This window comes from Aotus nancymaae, unplaced genomic scaffold (assembly GCF_030222135.1).
Source record: "Aotus nancymaae isolate 86718 unplaced genomic scaffold, 86718_ANA_hifiasm-v0.15.2.pri h1tg000103l, whole genome shotgun sequence".
Taxonomy (NCBI): Eukaryota; Metazoa; Chordata; class Mammalia; order Primates; family Aotidae; genus Aotus; species Aotus nancymaae.
Window position 1 is genome coordinate 990,810 of NW_026988518.1, and position 21,204 is coordinate 1,012,013.

At 38.5% G+C, this 21,204-nt stretch overlaps 1 protein-coding gene across 1 annotated transcript in view; it reads right to left on the reverse strand.

The window, feature by feature from the left end:
* The window catches only part of PLPPR4 (phospholipid phosphatase related 4), a 42,841-nt gene extending 32,351 nt beyond the window's left edge, over positions 1-10,490 (reverse strand). Inside the window, exon 1 of the mRNA XM_012458465.2 lies at positions 10,310-10,490. Coding sequence (XP_012313888.1) covers positions 10,310-10,387 — 78 coding nt within the window. The 5' untranslated portion in view covers positions 10,388-10,490. The remainder of the gene's footprint in view (positions 1-10,309) is intronic.
* Between the last annotated feature and the right edge of the window lie 10,714 nt (positions 10,491-21,204).

The following is a 21,204-nucleotide window of genomic DNA, read 5'->3' on the forward strand; positions in this document are numbered from 1 at the left end:
AGTATTTGCCATGTGACTGATACATTTTATTTGACCTATTAATCATTCAGAAAAGGAATTTCTCATCTAATTTCAGAGATTAGAATTCTACAGCATATCACAAGCTTCTCTCTCCCTCTAGGCTTCTCCCCTATATACTAGATGCACAGTTAGATGCACGTTAGGAGCCCTTCTTCAAAATTAAAACTTTCCAGTGCTGCTGAAGGTCTTACTTATGTAAGTTTTATTTCTGAAAAGGCTTGATGCACATGAAAGAGAGATTGAAGCTGAGTTGTTAATGTGGGATATTAATAACTTCTATTTTATTTTCTAACATCTTAATGATGTGATTAAATTAATTAAAGTAAGTGGGATTGCGTTATATGTTTCGCTGGAAAACGCATCCAAAAGTCAGATGAACAATATATATAAATCAAATGCAATGTAACATGGCATACAAGTGCATCTGCCAAAGAAACCTGTTTTGTTACTAAATACTTAAATAAATAAATCTAACTGCTGTTAGGTGCTTGACCAACACAATCACCTGGGAAGGTAAGTGGTTTGAACCAAGAGTAAATAGAGAGAGTGTGAGAGGGAGCTAATTCTCCCTGCCTCACTGCCCAAGCTCAGTCTCCATACTAAAGAGCTTCTGTCTAGATTGTAAATTGCTGTCCTCTCTGTGATTTTTTTAACATAGCCTGGAAAGAATGTGGAACTGAGGATAGATCACTAAGGACCTTGTGATTCCTGGGGTCAAATTATATTAGATACTTCATCCCATCTCCCTACTATGCTGCTTCGACCTCTGGAATCTTAGGAAGGTGAAGGGTAGCGGTGGAGGAAGAAACAGAGCCTGTTGAGTTTGGTGGGGTGGAGACTTTGGAATGAGCAGTTCTTAAAGTTTTTTGTAGTCCCATTGAGCAGGCATTTTCTAGGATGTGCTGCACTTGGCCCTTCTTAGTCATATTGGAACATACATCTGAGCACTGAAGTCTTAGCAATCTCTCTCCTATTTCTGAACAGGACTGAAAGGACCACTAGCCTTCAAGGTTAGTCAGAGAATAATGTGGCCAAGATCAAGGCCTAAGCTGAGGTTCAGTCCAGGCTCTATCTCCCTATATTCATTAATTAAACTGCTAGATTTCTTGACTAACATAACAACTAATGCATCACAGATTTATTGAGAGACTATCTGCTCTCTGCTATTTTCATTGTTCCACAGACTGGAGTTTAAAAATAAATAAAAAGAATTTTTTCTTAATTATGTACCTGCTCCAACCATCTAAAAATTACTAGAACCAATATTATCTATGAAATAACTACTAGTCTGAGACTTAAATATTGAAAAACATACTACCATCAAATAATTTTTCTCCACATACATCAAATTCAACTGGAAGCTAGAAACCAAATGAGGTCTTAAAGCAGAAGAGTTTTCAAAAGTTCATCTCTCTGTAGCATATTGTTTACAACAGATTGCTGACCATCCTTTTTATAAGCTTTTGCCATGAATAAGACATTACTTATGTCTAAATCTTCACAGTTGGATGTTCTCCATATTTTAATCACTCAAATCTCAGTTGCTACAATACAGGCATTTTCACATCATCACCCAAGGGATAAGTAACCTGTTAATTCTTCAGGGTGTATCCAACTGCCTTAAAAAAAGAAAAAAGATTCCAGTGAATCATACAGTAGCCTAAGTGAGATGACTCATTCCCAAAGACTAAATCTAATTTATTCATCATTTTTAGAAAGCAGAATATTCTTTATTTCACAGATGGTTAGGTTGAGGCATGAGAAGATATTTAATTTGCATTGGACAGACATTTCTGCTGACAAGTTTATATATAATACTGTAGAACTCTGGAAAGATGAGGATGGCAGTGGTTCACAGAGTATGGGCCTACCAACAATCTTGGAGTAGGGACTTTCAGGAGAGTGTTACCTGGGCGCTGTGTATAGAAGACGCTCAGTAAATGAGAATTCCCCTTCACTGACTGGGTCAAGGTAAGGGTACTGAAAAAAAGGGATCTCTATTTTGTGAGTGTGTGCATATGTCCCTCTATCTATGAAAATGAGCAGGTATTCCAGTAAAGATTTGTTGTTAATGTATTTATACATTATAATAAACTGCTCCACCATTGTATGTACACTATATAAAACATACATGAATGAGTGATACCAATAAAAAACAACCAGGAGAACCAGCTCCTTTCCAGGGAATCATGTAACATCTAAAGCCACCAACAAAGTGTACTTTAGACAAGATGGGAGAGGGAGTGTTGGCAAATGGAAAAGAGAAAATTCATTTACCAGGTTTGACTTTGCTTTAGAATTGTTGGCCATATTTTACAATTTGTTTATGATTAAAGGGTCATAATTACTCTCACCTGACCATAATAGTTTCATCATTTTCAAACAAGGAAAATTAGGCTTAGAGGAAATAAGTTACTCGCCCAAGATTACAAAGCTAATTGGTAGATCGAGTTAAAAAAAAAACTGTATTATTTTATCAAAGTAAAAAACATATATCTAATACTTTGTTTTACCATAGGCACAAAAAATTGTCTGCTGGCATATGTGCCTTATGTAAGTAAAATAACTTTCTATGAGAACTAAAATTGCAAGTTCTTTGCTTCAGTGATGCCTTTCTTTGAAATCTCAAATCTCAAGCAATCCATATGTAGGTCCTAGATCATAAAATAAATATAAGTAAATTTTAGAGATGAGGACTCATAGAGACCTCAGAGATCGATTTAATCTTCAACTTTTCAATAATCCTTGAGGCAGAGCAATGTTTTGTATGAAAAATTTACATTAAGGTATAAGGAAAAATTCAAAGCTATTCCATGAATGATGACATAAATTATATATTTACTCCTTCCCATGTTTATACTTTCTTTTACTGTGTGTTACAGACCTCATGTCAAGGGAATTAATTGTAAAATTACAGGTGGGCACTTAGGCAATGAGAAAAAAATCATTTCCAATTTTCTGATCTTTGGCTATTACCATGCTTTTAAAAGAGCCTAACAATTTGGAAAAGTGGAAGATCCATTCATGATTGTTTTGACTTATTGTTTAATGCAAGGTGGTCATGAAATGTGTTTGGAAGTTAACACAAACAGCTAGCACAATTTGTTCACATGTAGAATTAGAATGACCTGTATTTTAAATGTTATAATCCAGGGGGAAACTTTCTAATATAAGGAATTCTAGAAATAGTAGTAATTAGGAAAAAGCACTAGAACAGGAGTCAGGAGACCTAGGTTCTATTCCTGATCTGATATTAACCAATGTGTCCTTAGGCAACTCGGGCACGCTTGGTGTGTCTACAGGTTAACTCAGTTAACCTTTTCGAGGAAAAATGTTCTTATATGATAGAAGAAACAGTGAGGCCATATGTTCTTAAATTCCATAATTTTATTAGACTTATCTCTGTAATAAGACTTTTAAACTCTATAAGACACTTTCCTACATTTTAAATAAAAAGGTTGCTTGAGAAATATCCTATGCCATATACATATGTGAGAGAAAATGTGTTTGCTGTAATATTTGTAATACATTTCCAACATAAACAGCAATAATAGTGTCTCAAGTAATCTTTATTTAACAAGCCAGCTTAAACAATCAAAATGTTTAAAGGGGTCTCCATGGTTTGCTCACAGATTGGATCTCCATTACACACACACACACACACACACACACACACTTCATGCCTCTCTTCAATTTTGTAATGCTTTTTCTTCTAATCCTGCTTGGTCTCACCTCTCTGTTTCTATTATCTTGTTTTCTTTCTTTCTATCATTTTAATAGACCTACGGATTCTATGCTCCTAAAACTCTATTTATGTTCCAAGTCTTCCCTCTAATCCCCACCCACTGATCCTCATTAATGTCCATCAAAGACTCACAGGGGCCATTTGTGCTTGCCCAAAGGAAGCTTCTTTTTAGGGGCCACTGGGCCTTCAAGACATGTCAGAAATTAAACCAGTTACTATTAATTAGGAAATAGCACTAACACAATGAAGTTTAGTAGCTGAATGTAGAGAAAAACTCTATTCCACAACTCTGATAGAGCCGCAACCAGACATGTTTCAAATACATGCATCCAGATGCCATGAAGCCAGCCAACTCACAGCAGAGGCAGGGCTCTCCATTCTACTTCGGCACTAGGTTTAGCACTGTTGTTGGAAGCATGTGTGAGACAGTGTGGTGTAGTCATAACGCAAGAGCAAGATGGACAAGCTCTGAAATCCTGACTCCTTCACTTAATTGCTATGTGTCCCTGGTAAAGACGGTAGCTCTCTGAGCTACAATTTCTGAATCAAAAAATAAAGATAACAATGCCTTCTGAGTAGGATAGTTCTCAGGACTAAAAATAATGTATCTGGAGGGTCTGCCATATAAAGAAGACTTGAAATGGACTATTCTTTGTTGTTACTGTGATTATTATCATTATTATTATTAAAAATATACTTGAAATTTGCAAGCCAAGTATTTTTTATTTCCTGATAGAGAAAAGTAGAATGAATCACATTCCGAGTAACTGTCCCATAAAGAAACAGTAAGATCGTGGTGGTGTTTAGGAATAGAAAAGAATTCCCTAATGTTCAACACTTAGATTTGCAGAAATGTCCTCATGTAACTCTATCTCTAAAACTTAGGAATCTATTCGCTATTTACTTTATTTTGCATCTGACTTTATGCACTGTGACTTTGAAAGAGGAAAGACTTGCCAACTCATCTCATTTGGCAGGGTTTGAAGTACTTCTTTGAGCAGCCTATCCTTCTATACAATCTAGAGAAGAGGAAGAAATCTACAGCTACTATTTTGGTATATGCAACGTGGAAACGTGATTTTGTGTTTCATACTGATGCTAAAGTTTATGTAAAAGGCAATAAGCTAGCAATACTTCTCAGCAAGAAAATCAAATGAGTTATATAATTTTTACATAGATTATGAGATTGAACAGAAATCTTGTGAATTAATGTTTGCTACAATTAAGAATCTGTGGATACTTTCCAATGGGAAGAAAATGAAAATTGTGTTAAGGTTTTGTCAAGGCACCACAATTTCAAAATGTGTTTAGACCAAACTAATCAGGTGACTTTCCTCAAAGGCTTGTTGAACTTCTCCAGGTAGGATGGTAACAGAGTAGCAGCAACGGCTTCTACTCTTGAACACATTGTTTGATTACTGACCCTACAGTAATTAAGCTCCATTAGCCAAATCCTGCAACATACCTACTGCTGAGTACACATTCAAAGTAATGAAAACTTTCTGAATAGGCCGGGCACAGTGGCTCACATCTGTAGTCCCAGCACTTTGGGAGGCTGAGGCGGGAGGATTGCTTGAGCCCAGAAATTCAAAACTAGCCTGGGCAACATGTCTCTACCAAAAAATATATACACTAGCTGGGTGTGGTTGTGCATGCCTGTACTCAAGAGGCTGAAGTGGGAGGATCGCTTGAATCTGGGAGGCAGAGGTTGCAGTGAGGTGAGATCATGCCCCTGCACTCCAGCCTGGGTGACAGAGTGAGACCCTGCCTCAAAATAAATAAAATAAAAAGAAAACTTTCTGAGTAATCTTACTTTTTTGAGTTTAAAATATTCTGAATTGGAATGCTTCAGATACTGTAATTTTATGATGAGTGGAAAGAGAGATGATATTCTCACTCCATATGTATTTGTACATACCTATGTGCAGGTGTGTGCATACATATGTGTCTCTGTGTGTTTTCCTGTATGAATATCAGGCAATTTCAAACTCTTTTCTGTATCTGTAGCCCTGTAAACATATATTTACATATAGGTCAAACATAAGTCTTCTGCCTTCATAAACTTAGCATCAGATGTGTTATAAAAATGTTACATCATGTAGCAGAATGTTTAAGTAAAAAGAATCTCTTTCCCATTTATCTTAACAATTTATTTCTTTTTAGGTGTAAAAAGGTAATTTGTCACTTGTTTACACTACATAGTGAATTGATCTTTGAGCAGGATGACTAATGAGAGCAAAACTGTGAGCCTGAGCCCCAGAGGGACCACTGTAATCCTTTGGTGCACTAGCACCCAGACAACTGGCCTTATCACGTATACTATCGGGCTATTAAGTTTGAAAACTCTTTTGCTAATTCTAGGTACACTGCTGGCTGCAACTGCCGCTGTAAGTGATACAGCCATCACTTGCAGAGTACTTAAAAACTTTAAGAGCATGGTAAACCTTTTCTTTAGTGGAACATTCCTTTTTACTTGCTTTTCTGTTCAACCTAATAGGTTGTGGGTATGCTTGTCTGAGAGTTCTTTTCACTGCTTGACCTTTGTTTTCCCGGGCTGAACAGTATGAAACTAAGTTTGAAACTTGCTCATAAAATGAGGTGCTAAACTAAAAATCAGGATGTTTTTCAAATGCTGTCCAATATTACTGTCAACCATAAACTATTTTATTAGCAAATAGCAGCATAAACCAAAGAGGTATGAAAAAATAATTCTATCCCTTAAACTAATGTGTGCTTTAACATCAGGTATGGTGGTGAACAAGGACAAGATTACTTGGTTTTAGTGGCTGAACACCTCAGCCTAATGCCTACGGGGATATAATTAGAGATCCCTCGACACTCAGCAAATGGACTGCCAATATCTTTACTCCTTCTTTGCTTCTATCCAGGGTCCTTGTTGAGGGGCACTAGTCCCTAGCTGATGAGCTAATGTGGGGAGTAGGCACTGTCTGCCAACTCTTTGTGCTTGGAGGCTCCCACTGGAGGAGGAATTGAGCTGAGGAAGCTGATCTGTTGCCAGAGAAAACTGTATCACCTTTGACAGCATGCCCTTGCCTTATTACATCTTCCTGTTTTTACCAGTGAGAAACCATACGGAGTAACTTTGCCTATATGAGCGTGCTTTCAACAAGTTGAGGGAGATTGTTATTGCAGTGGTGAAGATCATGAGTTCTGAGTTAATTTCCAGCCCTGCCTCTAATTTTGCTCTATAAAATTGGGCAAGTTGTCTAACTTTTATGAGTTTCAGTTTCTTCTTCAAAATACAGATAATGATGACTTCTTTCTTAAAGAGAAACTTTGAAGATTGAACGACATGATTCACGTAAAGCATTTAACTCTATTGTTAGTACATATTAAGTATTTTATAAATGGTTGTCATTATTATTGTACAAACTGTAAATAGCACTTCACTCTCCCCATTTATATCAATTAATACAGGTTCATTTCAAGAAGTCTGTGGAGGCCAAACTATTTCTAGAAATTGGGGAGAAGATGACTTCTTCTCAACTATGAGAACTCTCAAGCTAGACCTTGTCAGTACTTGATCCCTTAAATCCAAACTATAAGTAAAATAATCCATTTCAGGTCAAGAACAGTTATAAAGGAAAGGAACTAACATATCTTGATCGCCTACCATATCACAGGCCTGATCTTTAACCTCATAATATATTCTATATTCTAAGACATATAATTATTTCTATTATGTATGAATGCATGTGTATTTATATTTATATTATGTAATTTCTATTATATGTGAAGAAACAAAGGATGAGAGAAGTAACTTGGCTAGAACAATTCATATAGTATCTGGCAAAGGCGGTGTTTGAACCAAATCAATCTGTCTGCAAGGCCCAGGTTTTCCCTAGAGCATGCTGCCATTTTCCTGATGTAATTCAGTCCATCTTGATTTCAGCCCCTTTTGGCTAGAGCAAATTTCTCTTCCCTCATTTTCCCAATTAAAGTTTCTTTATATCTCATATCTCTCATGAATTTGTAATTTTAAATTCCTAAATTCTTTGAAAAAGGCAAAGTGTAAGTTGCTCATGGTTACTGACTTGAGACCCAGAAACCATTTTCTCCTGAGATCTGTTTTGTTAGCCTCTTCTTGTTACTTAAATTATAGTTCAAGTAACAGAGAAGGTTAAAAATGCATGCTTTAGGCTAATATGTGATGGAAAGAGCTTCACTCATGCTTCACTTTTCCATCTTAACTTCTAACTTTTCCATCTTGGGAAACTATGCTGTAAAGCAAAGTGTCATTGCTCCAGAGCATTTTACTAGCATGCGAATTCAAGCTATGTTTATTCATCCTACAAAGGAGATGTAAATTTAGTGCATTGTCACCAGCTTCAAAATGAGTCATTTCAAAGGAGCGTGGTAGTGCATCTGGTCAAACCCTTAAATAATTGGTATACTAATGCAGTCTCCCATTTTCTGGAGGCTCTTTAGTGGTTCATCATGCATTTAGTTTTCAGAAAGATAATTTGCAATCCAATTGTGTGGATCTGCCGTTGAAGTCTGTTATCCCCAAGTCATAGTGTCATCAATGCTCATTTGAATTCCATGAATTGTCTTTAAGTAATTGTTCTATAGCTTGCTCTGCTGAAAAATTTCATAGAGGGTATCTGAATGGGCCAAAGTAAAAGTAATGAATCTGGGCTATTTCCACTCATGGGAAAGAAGTGACAATTGTGAGATGTCTATTCCTAAACACACAATTCCAATGCATTATGAGGCCCTTTTACTTTTAAAATTCTTGCTTAAGGGACATGCACTCCTGTTAAACGTGCCTCAGAAGTGTGCATGTACATTCTGTAAACGCACATCCTTGATTCTCTAGTTTGCATCCCCTTTCATGAGGACATTTTCCTTGAAGCTATATAGCTGCTACCTACGTGTAGTTAGCTTCCTGCTGACCTCAGGTGTGCTCCTTCCTGGAGAGGGAACTCAGCCATTAACTGATTTCTCCTAGACAAATGTCATTGACTCAGACACAAATGAAAGCACTAAAGCACAAAACTAGCAATGCGACAAGTGGTCTGATATACTGAACTTGAAGGCAGGTATCACATCTTTTCTTTCCTTCACGCTTTTCATCACGGAATCTTCTGCTGTCTACATTTTACTAGAGAAAGCTCTTTATTGTCTTTCAACAAAAATTACCTAAGCCATGGTCTCAAAAATCTCTTGTGAAAAGGACAATAAATGAATCAATTAATTATTTTAAATACATAGGTCCTTTTTAATTTGTCTCTTTTCAATGGGTCATGAATGAAGGAGTCACTCATCATTTCTCTGAAACTTATGCAAGTCACATATATCTTTCTTAAAACTGAAATTATTTGAAAAATTATGACACCTATACAAAACTTCTAAATACATTGTTACCTATAAGAAGAGTCTGACAATGTCTCTTCTCCCAAGTTCAAGGCAATGACTATTCCTCAAAACAGATAAGCTTTGCAATGATTGCATACAGAATCTACTGTTTGTACTTGGAAGGGCTAAACCTCCATATTTGGCTGAAAAGATGGCCAGAGAAGGATATTTATAATTCAGCAACAGTCGTATAATTCTCTATGCAACCCAGGCTCTAACTACATAGAATATAGTTTTATGCCGAAAACAATCTATTTTCCCTAAACCTATACAATATGTCCCCTTTCTATCTGTAATTTAATAAACCTCTTGCTTAAAAATGTCTTCCTAATGCAATGGAGCACAGTACACGGAATCACTGTATCTGTCAATCTTTATGACCCTCCTATGAATTGTTTCTCCCTCAAATACTGCGTTTTGGTAAGTTAGAGGTTCATTATGAATACATCTGCATTTAATTGCTTATCTGTCATCCTGCTCAGCACAGTAAATACACAGATACAAATCATGTAAAATCAGATGATGTCATAGATTTAAAATATTATATATAGACATGTACACACACACATATATAATATGGTTTTTTTTTTCCTGTGGAAAGAGGCCAGTAAATTGATGATTAATGTTTAGAGATGCAGATCCAATTTTAGAAGCATATGTGAACACCATAATAGGAGAGGGTTTTGGGGGTGCAGGGGTAATAAAAGCAATGGATAATATTTGTGCTATGTAAACACCGTCAACCCTCATATGCCCTAGGCACAGCTGTGTGCACACAGAGTTCCCGACACATACTCGGCAGGTTGAAGACACAAATCCCGAAATATGGGCATCATGGCCCCTCTGGGGCACTGGCGGACGTTGTGCACACAGACACACAGGAGGGCCAAGGAACTAAAACCACACTCACTCACACAGGTATCCCTTCCCTGCAGGCCGCCCAGCAGCGACACCTCTAGTGGTAATCACCCCGGGCTGACAGGTATTCACAGGCACCTTCGGGGAGCTCCTGTGAAATCTGGGGGAAGAGGGAGGGACGGGCATTTGGGGACAGCGGCGCGCGCCCTGGCACGATCTCTGCGCCTCCAACGCTGTCCGGGACCTGAATTCGCTCAGGAGATGCCCAGAGGATCTGCATTATGCCAAGGCGCTGGGCCAACTCACCTCGACGAAATAAAAGCAGGGCAGGAGGGTGACGCTGTCCTTGATCACTTTGCCCTTTGGCCTCTCCTTCGCCGACATCCCTGCCGCCTGCCCGGGTCTGCGTCCTCCCCCGGGCGAGGTGTGCGCAGCGCAGCCGAGGCGAGCTGCCTCCTCCAGCCCCAAGCGCCCGGCGCCGCTGATGTCACATTCCCCGCGGCCACCGCTGGAGCCAGCGCGGTGCACGCAGCGCCCCCGCCTTCGCCCCGCCCCTTTTTGCAGCAGCCCAGCGATTCCCCGAGCCGGCCGGTCCTCTTCCTCCCCTAGTCTGGCTCCTGCTCCCCGTTTTCCTGGCGAGAGGCGACGTCCAGCTCCCTCCTCCAAGCTGTTGCTGCAATGGCTTCCCCTCGCTGTCACCCTCCCTCAGCTCTCCACCGCCTTTGCGAGGCTCCAGGGCTGTCGGAGCTTGACGTCAAGAATCCGAAAAGGGGGACGCACCCCTGGTTTCTGCAGTAGCGAGGCTGAGGAGCTAAGCCACCTACTCCCCTCCTGGGAAGCCTCCTGGGTCACTCTAGGAATGCTATTCAAGAATGCTGAGGGTCAGAAGCCCTGCTCCAGCGCACTGACCCGTAGCGACAAAACCCACCCAAACCCACCCTACCTGCACGAAATGAAATCATACTGAAAAGTAGGCCGCGGTAGGCACTGAAAGCTGGTTGCTACCCAGAAATGACAGCTCCTACAGGGGAGTCTCTGCCTGGGAGACTCCTTGGCTCCCTTCAACACCAAAGCACCCACTAACAAACACTATTGGTTGTGTGGGAATGATGTGGGTTCCTTGCCTCCAAAGAGGCAGATGTGTGAATGCACAGGTAATGGGCATTCTCATTGAGCCCAAAGGCTAGGGCATGTTATAATCTCACTGTCACAACCCTGGAACAATGTCAGTATTACAGTCATAACAGGAAAAAGAAGTATGTCTTCAGATATTAATAATCTAAAGTCCTTCCCCTTGTTGGCAGTATACGTGGCTGGTCTCAATTTTATGATTATTTTGCCAACCAGAATAGAATAGAATAGTATAGAATAGAATAGAATGGAAAATAGAATAGAATAGAATAGAATAGAATAGAATAGAATAGAATAGAATTTTGTGATTATTTTGGCAACCAATCAAGTTGATAAAGAAGAGAGAAACACCCAGCAAACACAAGACATGGTATTATACTAATAAAGATAACCAACTTTTGTGATTACATGTCCCAGGCCATTTCCAATATCTTCAAGTCTCCATTTCAAGCATGTGATGGCCAATTCCAAACTCATTTATCCATTTCCCTTTTTCAGTCGCTCCTCCTTTAGGTCTTTGGCAATATGGGACCATCGACCATCGTATCTAATAATGTACACATTTCACTGCCACCACCACCTCTTGCCCCCACTTTCCTCTGCCAGGTATGGGTTTCAAAGTCTAGCAGTGTAATTGCTTGTTTTCCCCTCCCAATTTGCCATACTCACCTGATAAAAATCCCAGCTTAGTTGAACCAAATTCTCTGCCCTTACCAGAGCAACCGAAAGTAACTGGAGAAAAACACGCAACCGCATGATTCTGTCTCACATCCAGCTCATGACCACGAGCTCCAAATAGGTCCTAGAGTTGCCCCCAGAATTCTAGAATTTTTTCTGTCCAGCCATTTTCCCATTCAGAGCTTCTCACTTCTCAAATCTCCTCATCTCAGTTCATAACATTAACTCTTATTTCACTTAGAAAATAGCAGTAATCAGAAGAGAACTACATCTTCTTCCCAAACTGACTACGTGCCCCCATCCCCTACCAAACCCAGACCGCCATCTCTTGCCTAGACTGGCATAACCTAACAGCTAGCTTCCTAATTGCTCTACCAGCTTTTGTCCTTGCCGTTCTCACAACCTAGGAACCATTCCTTACGCAGCAGCCAGAACGGTCCTTGGAAAAGTAAACCCGATTGTGTTATTCCCCTACGCAAACCCTCCAAAGCTCTCTTCCACTTCAACAGAAGGTCCAAACTTCCTGTATCTTCTTTAAAGCCCTACCTGGCAACCCTGCCTGGTTCTGGGACCTCATTCACACCACTTTGCACCTCAATGGTTTGGCCATTCCAGTCTAGCCTCTCACTGCCTCCGGAGGTTTGCACTTCCTCTTCCTTTTGCCAAGAACTCTATTCCGCCAGAATTGCACGTCTTAACCCGTCACTCAATTCATATCTCTGCTTAAATTTTAACTCTCCAGGGAAGTTGTGTTTGACACACCAGGTAGCATCACAATCTCAGACCTCTGTTACTTTTTTCTTTTATACTATTTTATTTTCCTTCACAGAACTTATCACCATTTGATAGTATATCAAGTGTTTCCTTTGTCCTTTTCTCTCTTGTCTGCCTCACCCACTAGTAAACTCCATAAGGTCAAGCATCTTTTCATTATTGTATTTTCTGGTATCTAGAAGTGTACCTGGCAAAGAGTAGGTTGTCAGTATATATTGAAGAGATAAATAAAACAATAAAATTAAGTGATGCCTGTATAAGCATACAGCATAGTTTCTTTCACATACTATATGTTCAGTAAGTGCTGGCTAATTCTGTTTAACTGTTACGTTAACCAGTAATTATACTTTTCATCACCACCAACATTACTTTGTATTGTGGGGAGGGACTGGAGGTCTTTCTTTTTACAAACTTCTTGATACCTCAACAAAATTTATAATCTTTAGTGAGGTAAAAAGTAAGCTAGAACATTATTAACTTAAGAGATATGCTATCCAATGAGAACACATGGACACAGGGAGGGAAACACACACCAGGGCCTCAGGGCCTGTAGAGGGGTGGGGGGCTAGGAGAGCGATAGCAGGGAGGAGGGGATAGGGGATGGATAGCATTAGGAGAAATACCTAATGTAGATGATGGGGTGATGGATGCAGCAAACCATCATGGCATATGTGTACCTATGTAACAAACCTACATTATCTGCACATGTACCTCAGAACCTAAAGTATGATAATAATAATAATAATAAAAGAGGTATGTTATCATCCTGGAAACTCAGTATTTTTAAGAAGAGGTGAAATATAAGACTAAACCTATACTTGCCTAATTTTAATAGCAAAAAACCTGAAAGTATGTGATAAAACATCAGAGATCTATGCTGATCATACCTCAATAATTGAGGAAATTGTTGAAATATCAGAAAGGCACCCTATTTTTCCTCCCTAGCTGGTCTGCCCAGATCGGCCAGCCCACTGTCAAAGATCAGGAAATGTTTCCGAATTCAAAGCCAATTCTTACTGTAAATCTTTTACCTTTCGTAAAACTTCTCCTTCCTTCTCTCTCTCTCCTTTTGAATTTTGTTTTTCTAATGTATAGGATTTCATAAAACAGTCAAGCTAAAGATTCCCTTAAATATTAAACACAATAATAATGTCTTACATTGGGATAACAGTTTGATATATATTACCTACTTTAACTTTTGATGCTCAAAACAATGCAGTGAAGTGAACAGGGCAAATGATTTCCCTTTTTTGTAAAAAAGAAAAATCAGTAGACAGAACTCAGAGATAGATAGAATAAATAAATAGAAAAGTTTGAACCAAAACAGAATGAAATTTGGAGTTAGAAGACATGAATTTGAGCTCAAATGTGTAATGCTTGAACTCTGCCCATAAGCAAGTCATTTAGTATCTCCAAGCTTTAGTTTTCTATTGTTCAAAATGAGAAGAGTGCTGGTACTATCTAAAAACATTGCCTGGTAGCTTAATTATGACAATAAGTGTGGAAGCACTTGGTGAATTGTAAAGCTAATTCATCCATTCATCTATCCATCCATTCAACCTACAGGTATTTATTGATCCCCAGCTATGTGAGAGGCATATTTCTCACAAGACATCCACTAGAGGAAAGAATATATATGGTTGCTGCCTTCATAAAATTCACAGGCTAATGCAGGTGAAAAGAAGACAGACACAGACAATAAATTAGTCATAGTAATAGAAAACTCCTTCATGATGCTCAGTATGGAATAGGCACTGTTAACAATACTTTGCATCTTACCTCATGTAACTCTCACAAGATCTTTATGAAATGGGCATCATTATTATCACAGTTTATAGTTTAAAAAAACTGAGACTCAAAGAGGTAAACTATTATTGTATGGTAGGACCACACATATATATAATTAGTGGGGCTGATATTTGAACTCAGTAGGTTTCTCCAAGCTATATGATCTTAAGGGCTACACATAGTGCCTCTCTTTACAAATATATAATTATGTCTTGTGATATAGACTATTAAAGAAACAATTAGGGAACAGTTGTAATCACTACGAGAAACTTCTTAAGAATGGTGGTTAAGGAAGTCCATGAGAGGAGTTGACATTCAAGCCACTTACAGCACTGAGGTTACTAGAGAACATTCCAAAACTAAAAAATATGTTTCATTCCATCTTTCCCATGTATATTCACATTGGAGCCAAGTGCAAAACTTTTATATTGAATGTTGCTTCATGTATGCTAGTTGCAGCTCTACAGTATAATAGTGACATTAAAAACAATGTAATGTGCCTCACAGAACTTGAACATTTTCAGTGGAAATCCTGTTACAGTGCATTCAAATGAAAAATGACACCCACTGAAAAAGCAGCACTCTGACATTTCACAAGACAGAGTATTTCATAGCACAAATAACCTGGAAAAAATATGCCTAAAAATGCATTTGACATTATTATTAAAACCGTCAGACTTCTCAGATAAGAAAGAAGTCATTTTTCTATATATTGGTTTTGTGTGCCCATAGTCGAATGCAAACTGCTTTTCTGTTTCCTGGCAACTATTTGCCCTTTGGGTATTTGAATGACATTTATCTTTAAGGTCATAAAAATATATTTAAATTAGCTATGTATTTCTCAGATATCAGCCCACTCCACCACATTTAGAGAGGACCATGTAAGATTTTATTGTATTTTTCTAAATGAAAGAGACTTAACATAACTGAATATGCAGATGCATGAAGTAGGAAAAGTATTAAAATGAGAAGTTTCCAAAGGATGGAAAAGGGATGTTTTAGCTCCAGCCTCGTCACTGACTAATTCCGTGGCTGTGGATAAGAGCATTTTAACTCAGGGACTCTGTTTCCACATCTAAAAATGAATGGGTTAGATGAGTGAGATGGACATCTGTTGTTTGGGTTTGTTCAGGATCCATCATTCCTTCTTTTTGTAATGGTTCTTGAATTTTCATGATAAACTGTCCCACGTCCACAGTCAAAACTGGGACTGCAAATGAAGGTATTCAGTCCTCCCGAGGCCAGATGGAATAGTGACCAAATGTGAACAATTGGATCCTATTCCCCAAAAATCTGAATCTTGAGGAAAGTGATACAGAGTCAGAAAATTTTTGGTGTTGCTGCATGATGGAAGAAAAGAGAATGCTAATTAATGCTGGCCTTTGGTTCTCTGAACTATCCTTGTTACCTTTCTCTTAGGAAGTCTGGCTTTTTTCCTTCCTTTTGTTTCTTTGTATTTTTCCTTCCTTTTGTTTCTTTGTATATCTCCATTGTCTTTCCAAATACATCCTTTCCTCTCCTCTTTCCTGTCTTTCTCATTAATTCAGCCAAAGCCCATTTTCCGTGCCCACAACCAAACAAAAAAGTCACATACCTGTGATAAGAAGACATTCACATACCAAAGGTATGCGACTTTTTTGTTTTTTAATCTAACACCAAGTTTACCTAACAGCAGTTCTTCTGGTAAGAGATTTTTTTTTTTTTGGAGACGGAGTCTCACTCTGTCGCCCAGGCTGGAGTGCAGTGGCACAATCTCAGTTCACTGCAACCTCCACCTCCTGGGTTCAAGTGATTCGCCTGCCTCAGCTTCCTGAGTAGCTGGGACTACAGGCATGTGCCACCATGCCAGGCGAATTTTTGTATTTTTAGTAGAGATGGGGTTTCACCATGCTGGCCAGGCTGGTCTTGAACTCCTGACTTCAAGTGATCCCCCTGCCTCGGCCTCCTAAAGTGCTGGGACTACAGGCATGAGCTACCAAGCCTGGCCCTGGCAAGAGATTTTTAAAAGATTATTTTATTTTATTTTATTTTATTTTTCTGTCAATGACTTTTGTCCACTATGGTCCTTTGTGAGGCATGGTAGAAGCTGATTTACATGAATCTGTGGAGCTTCATCCCACAGGAACATATCTTTGCCCTGGGAATCAGTGGCTACCCAAGAAAACCTATAGCAGTGATACAGGCAACAAAATAAAAAGTTTATTGCAGAGCTGTGTTATGGCTGTGCATTGTCTTACTAGTGTGTTGTGAATGGATTTCAACTATCTCACAAGATACTGATCCCCTCAGGGCCTTAGCAGAGTCTGTGCAAAATAATCCAGGTTCAAGGTGGAACAGTGTATGACAGCAAGCTCAGAAGACTATAAACCAGGAGAAAAGAGAAACAACTTCAGAATTTGCTGCTCGACCCCAGTGTACTAAATATAGCTTAGAGGGAGCCCCACTGCCTGGAAACCCACTGGACAGCCAGCGGCAGAGCATGTTACTGCCCAGGGAGCACTGGGCACACCCCTAGGTGCGGTCCGTTAAAGGCGTTTGGAAAGTGGAGAGATCCAGCAGTTCTCCTCATGGGCACAACTGAGGGAAATGATTGACATTTCTGTCTTCTATCTGTAAATTCTATCCATGGGCACTTATATGTCTTGTATATGGCTTCCAAGCTACCTACATAGGAATGGTCCTAAAAATGAATGACTATTCTGCAAATAAAGCATCATTTTTCTTTTGTAACATGTGACAAAAATATTTAATTGGATTTAGAAACATCTAAGTTAGCACAAGAAATTTAAACATTACTTTTGTCAATGAAGGCAGAGCTTTTGAATTCTTCACATGTAATTTCAAGGGTTGTTATATTTTTAATGATTGTGAAGCAATGATATCAGATTTTTATCTCCTACTTGTGCAGACAAAGTTTCTCTTCAATGTTACTATCAAGAATTTAAAGAGGTCAAAAGTGAAAATTCTGATGAGAAAATGTATGTAGCCATTCTCTTTACAAGTGAGCTTAAGTTTCTCATTTGAAAGTTTCTTTTTTAAAAACTGAATGAAATTTATTTGGATGTTTTAAATTTAATGTATTTCTCCAAAACTTGGTTTTACTTCATGTTCACATGCTATAAAAATGCGCTTTGTTTCCCACCAAGTTCTGTACAGCTGCCCTCAATCCCCTTTTAAAACATTTACCCTATTGTGCTGTATTAATACACTAGTGAATGTGTGAAAGGGTTGAGAAATACATGCATATAAATTAGCCATTCCTTTTTCTTCAGTGTCACGCTGCAACTGGTTCTCTACTATCTTCCTGGAAAGTAACAAGCAGCAACTAATTAAAATGTAGGATGATCCAACCCACTCAACCTAAAAATCTTGTCATCATCTTTGATTTATTCATGCCTTGTGTCCCTTATATTTCCTCTCCAAATTCTTTTGAATTTCCATGAACGTTCACCCTTTCATATTTTTCTCTTCCCTATTTGCGTTAGCATCAATTAATGCCCGGTTTCTTACAAAAGTCTGCTATGGCCTCCAGGTTCTTCCACCACACAACACCCCTCTGGGTAAGTCCTGCCCCACCAGACACTTGTTTGGTGTCCTTTCCTCTGATGAGCTTGTTTGAGCTGCACTTGCACCATCTTGTTCTGTTTCTGTGCCTTCTCACGTGCTGCTCTACTCTCCTGGAATGCATTCATATCTCACATTTCTGAATTTTGCCCTTGCTACTCTAGATCTCAATGGCATTTCTCTGAATACCGGTAGACCTCATTTTGACTTCACAATCTAGCACATGGCTATAAACCATTTTATTCTATTTGATGTATTGTTATATTGTACTTCCAATTGTAGGAGTGAGTTGGAGAAATAACACATTTTATTTCTCTTCTCTCCATTTCCTCTTTTCCAGTTTGCTCTTACCATTTTGAGTTTGAGACCAGCCTGGCCAACACAGTGAAACCCCATCTCTACTAAAAATGCAAAAATTAGCCAAGTGTGATGGCATACGCCTGTCCCAGCTACTCTAGAGGCTGAGGCAGGAGAATCACTTGAACCTGGGAGGCAGTGGTCGCAGTGAGCTGAGATCGTGCTACTGCACTCCAATCTGGGTAACATAGTAAGACTCCGTCTAAAAATAATAAAATAAAATAAAATACATAGAAATTACATACTTTGAATAATTTTTAACCCTTTAGTTACTCCTTTGATGTAGATTTGTTCATTGATATTTGAAAAATAGCTTTATTTATGCTGGACTCCATTTTTATGTACAAAAGTAATACAAATTTGAATTGTTTCTTTCTTTCCTTTTTTTAAATGAGGTCTCTCTCTGTCACCCAGGCTGGAATGCAGTGATGTGGTCATGACTCACTGCAGCTTCGAACTCCTAGGTTCAAATGATCCTCCCACCTTAGCCTCCTGAGCAGGTGGGACTACAGGTGTGTGCCACCATGCCTGGCTCTTTTTTTTTTTTTTTGGTAGAGTTGAAATCTCACTATGTTGTCCAGGGTGGTCTTAAACTCTTAGCCTCAAGTGATTCTCCCACCTCACCCTCCCAAAGCACTGGGATTACAGGCATGTGCCACCATTCTTGGCTGCAAATTTGATTTCTTATAGGTATAGAGTCACAAACGACAGAGAATCTCTAGTCCTGTCTCTGCAAATAGGGAGACTATGCTCAATTAATCTTTAGAATTCAGATTCATTGACTTGCCCTTTACATGGAATTGTATGTTATTAATTTATCATTCAATAAAATGTTATTTCATAAAATTCTATCTTTGATTCCACATATAGGAAATCTCTGTCGCTTTGGTTTGCAACAACCCCTTATTTTGAGAGAGGGCCTCTCTTCCAAATACAAGGTAATATGTGGTCCTGGGGACATCCGAACATTTTCTGTTAGACTTCATCACACTAATAATGGAGTGAGCACACAATTGAAGTGAAGCCTATCATTTATGCTACACTATATCCTTTGACCGTGGAGATTTGTCCAGAGATGGTCATGAAATCAATAGGATCCTATCTGTGTACCCTCCCAGGAGTTTTCTAACTAGAGTCAGAAGGGAAGCGTGTCCTTCCTTTTTGGTGGCAAAGCTGTACAGATGTAAGTCCCAAAGCCGCCTATGGCCATGTTTCCTTAAGCAAATGAAGAAAGTCTTACACTTGTAAAAGAGAATAAATCTGGCGTTAATAGAGAAGAGATGAAATATAGAAATTCTTGAGAGTTTTTAGTCCCTGAGTTCAATTACGTAGAAGAAGAACTCCAACACAACCTTCTGTTCAACCTTTGAGGTTCAGTATACGAGTCAGTAATCACTGCCTCCCCCAACTATTTTTGCCTAAGTTACTTGTTTGTGAGTTTCTTTCACTTATAAACAAAAATCTCTGTGCAATATACACTTTATAAAGTGCAGAAAATATAGAATGATACTAATGATGTTGTAAGCATTTTTCTGTGCGAGTAAAGTGTTACCAATCAGTATCTGATTTCAAGCTATAATCAATCCTACTATGTCATCATCCTGAAATGCATCACAATAGACTACAAATCAAGCCATAACACAAGTTACTCACCACTGCATAATTTGCTGCCACCCACAACTTGCAGGGAGAGATGACGACAAGGATGCCCATCAGTCCCTCTTATGTAGTGATTCTGGAGTTTCTCTACTTGCAGGCACATATGTCTTGCCTACGGGTGCAGCTCATTGGGGTTAATGGAAGCTGGCAAGTTTTGATTGGTGAATTGTGCAAGTTGTGTGAAAAGCCAGCAGATGCGAGGTGTTGCCAGAATAAAGATAAGTAGAACGTTGGTAAGTTAAAAGAATCAATATACAAAGTGTTTGTTTAATTTGCATTTTTTAAAATTTAGCTTCTATTCAATTTAGAATGTCTAGCCCTTCCAGAAAGGACTTCTTGTATCTCAGAAAAGTGAGCTCACACCTGAATAAGAATTTCTTTTGAACAAGGCTAAATTTTATTTTTATGAAGACAAATTGCAAGTTCATTCTACAGAGAAAAAAAGAAGTCATCTTGGAGCAGATCTTTACTTTAAAAAGAGTTGATATAGGCAAATGTAAATGGAATAGGACCCAACATCCCTAAGGAAGACTTTTAAGGCCAAGGAAACCACAAAAGTTGTTTGCTCTGGTATTTTGACAAATGAATCTGTTTTATGTAATTTAAAAAACTAGAATCTTTATGTAAGAAAGTGAAACCAGTCCAATTGTCCCATATAATTGATATTTATAGTTTTTTGAAAAATAAACATAGAAATTGAACCCCTTAATCTTAAGGTATTTTTTTTTTTAATTTAAAAAACCTTTTATTTTAAGCTTAGGATTACATGTGAAAGCTTGTTACATAAGTAAACTCAGGTCACAGGGGTTTGTTGTACAGATTATTTCATCATCTAGGAATTAAGCTTAGTACCTAATAGTTATCTTTTCTGCTCCTCTTCCTCCTCCCACCCTTCACCCTCAAGTAGAACCCAGTATCTATTGTTTCTTCTTTGTTTTCATAAGTTCTCATTGTTTAGCTCCCACTTACAAATGACAACATGAGATATTTGATTTTCTATTTCTGCATTAGTTTGCTGAGGATAATAGTCTCCATCTCTAACCATTTTCCTGCAAAAGACACGATTTTGTTCTTTTTTATGGTTGTATAGTATTCCATGGTGCATATGTACCACATTTTAAAAAATTCCTTCTGTCATTAATGGGCATTTAGGTTGATTCCACGTCTTTGCTATTGTGAATAGTGCTGTAATAACATTCACGTGCATGTGTCTTTATAGTAGAATGATTTTTTTCCTTTGGGCATATATC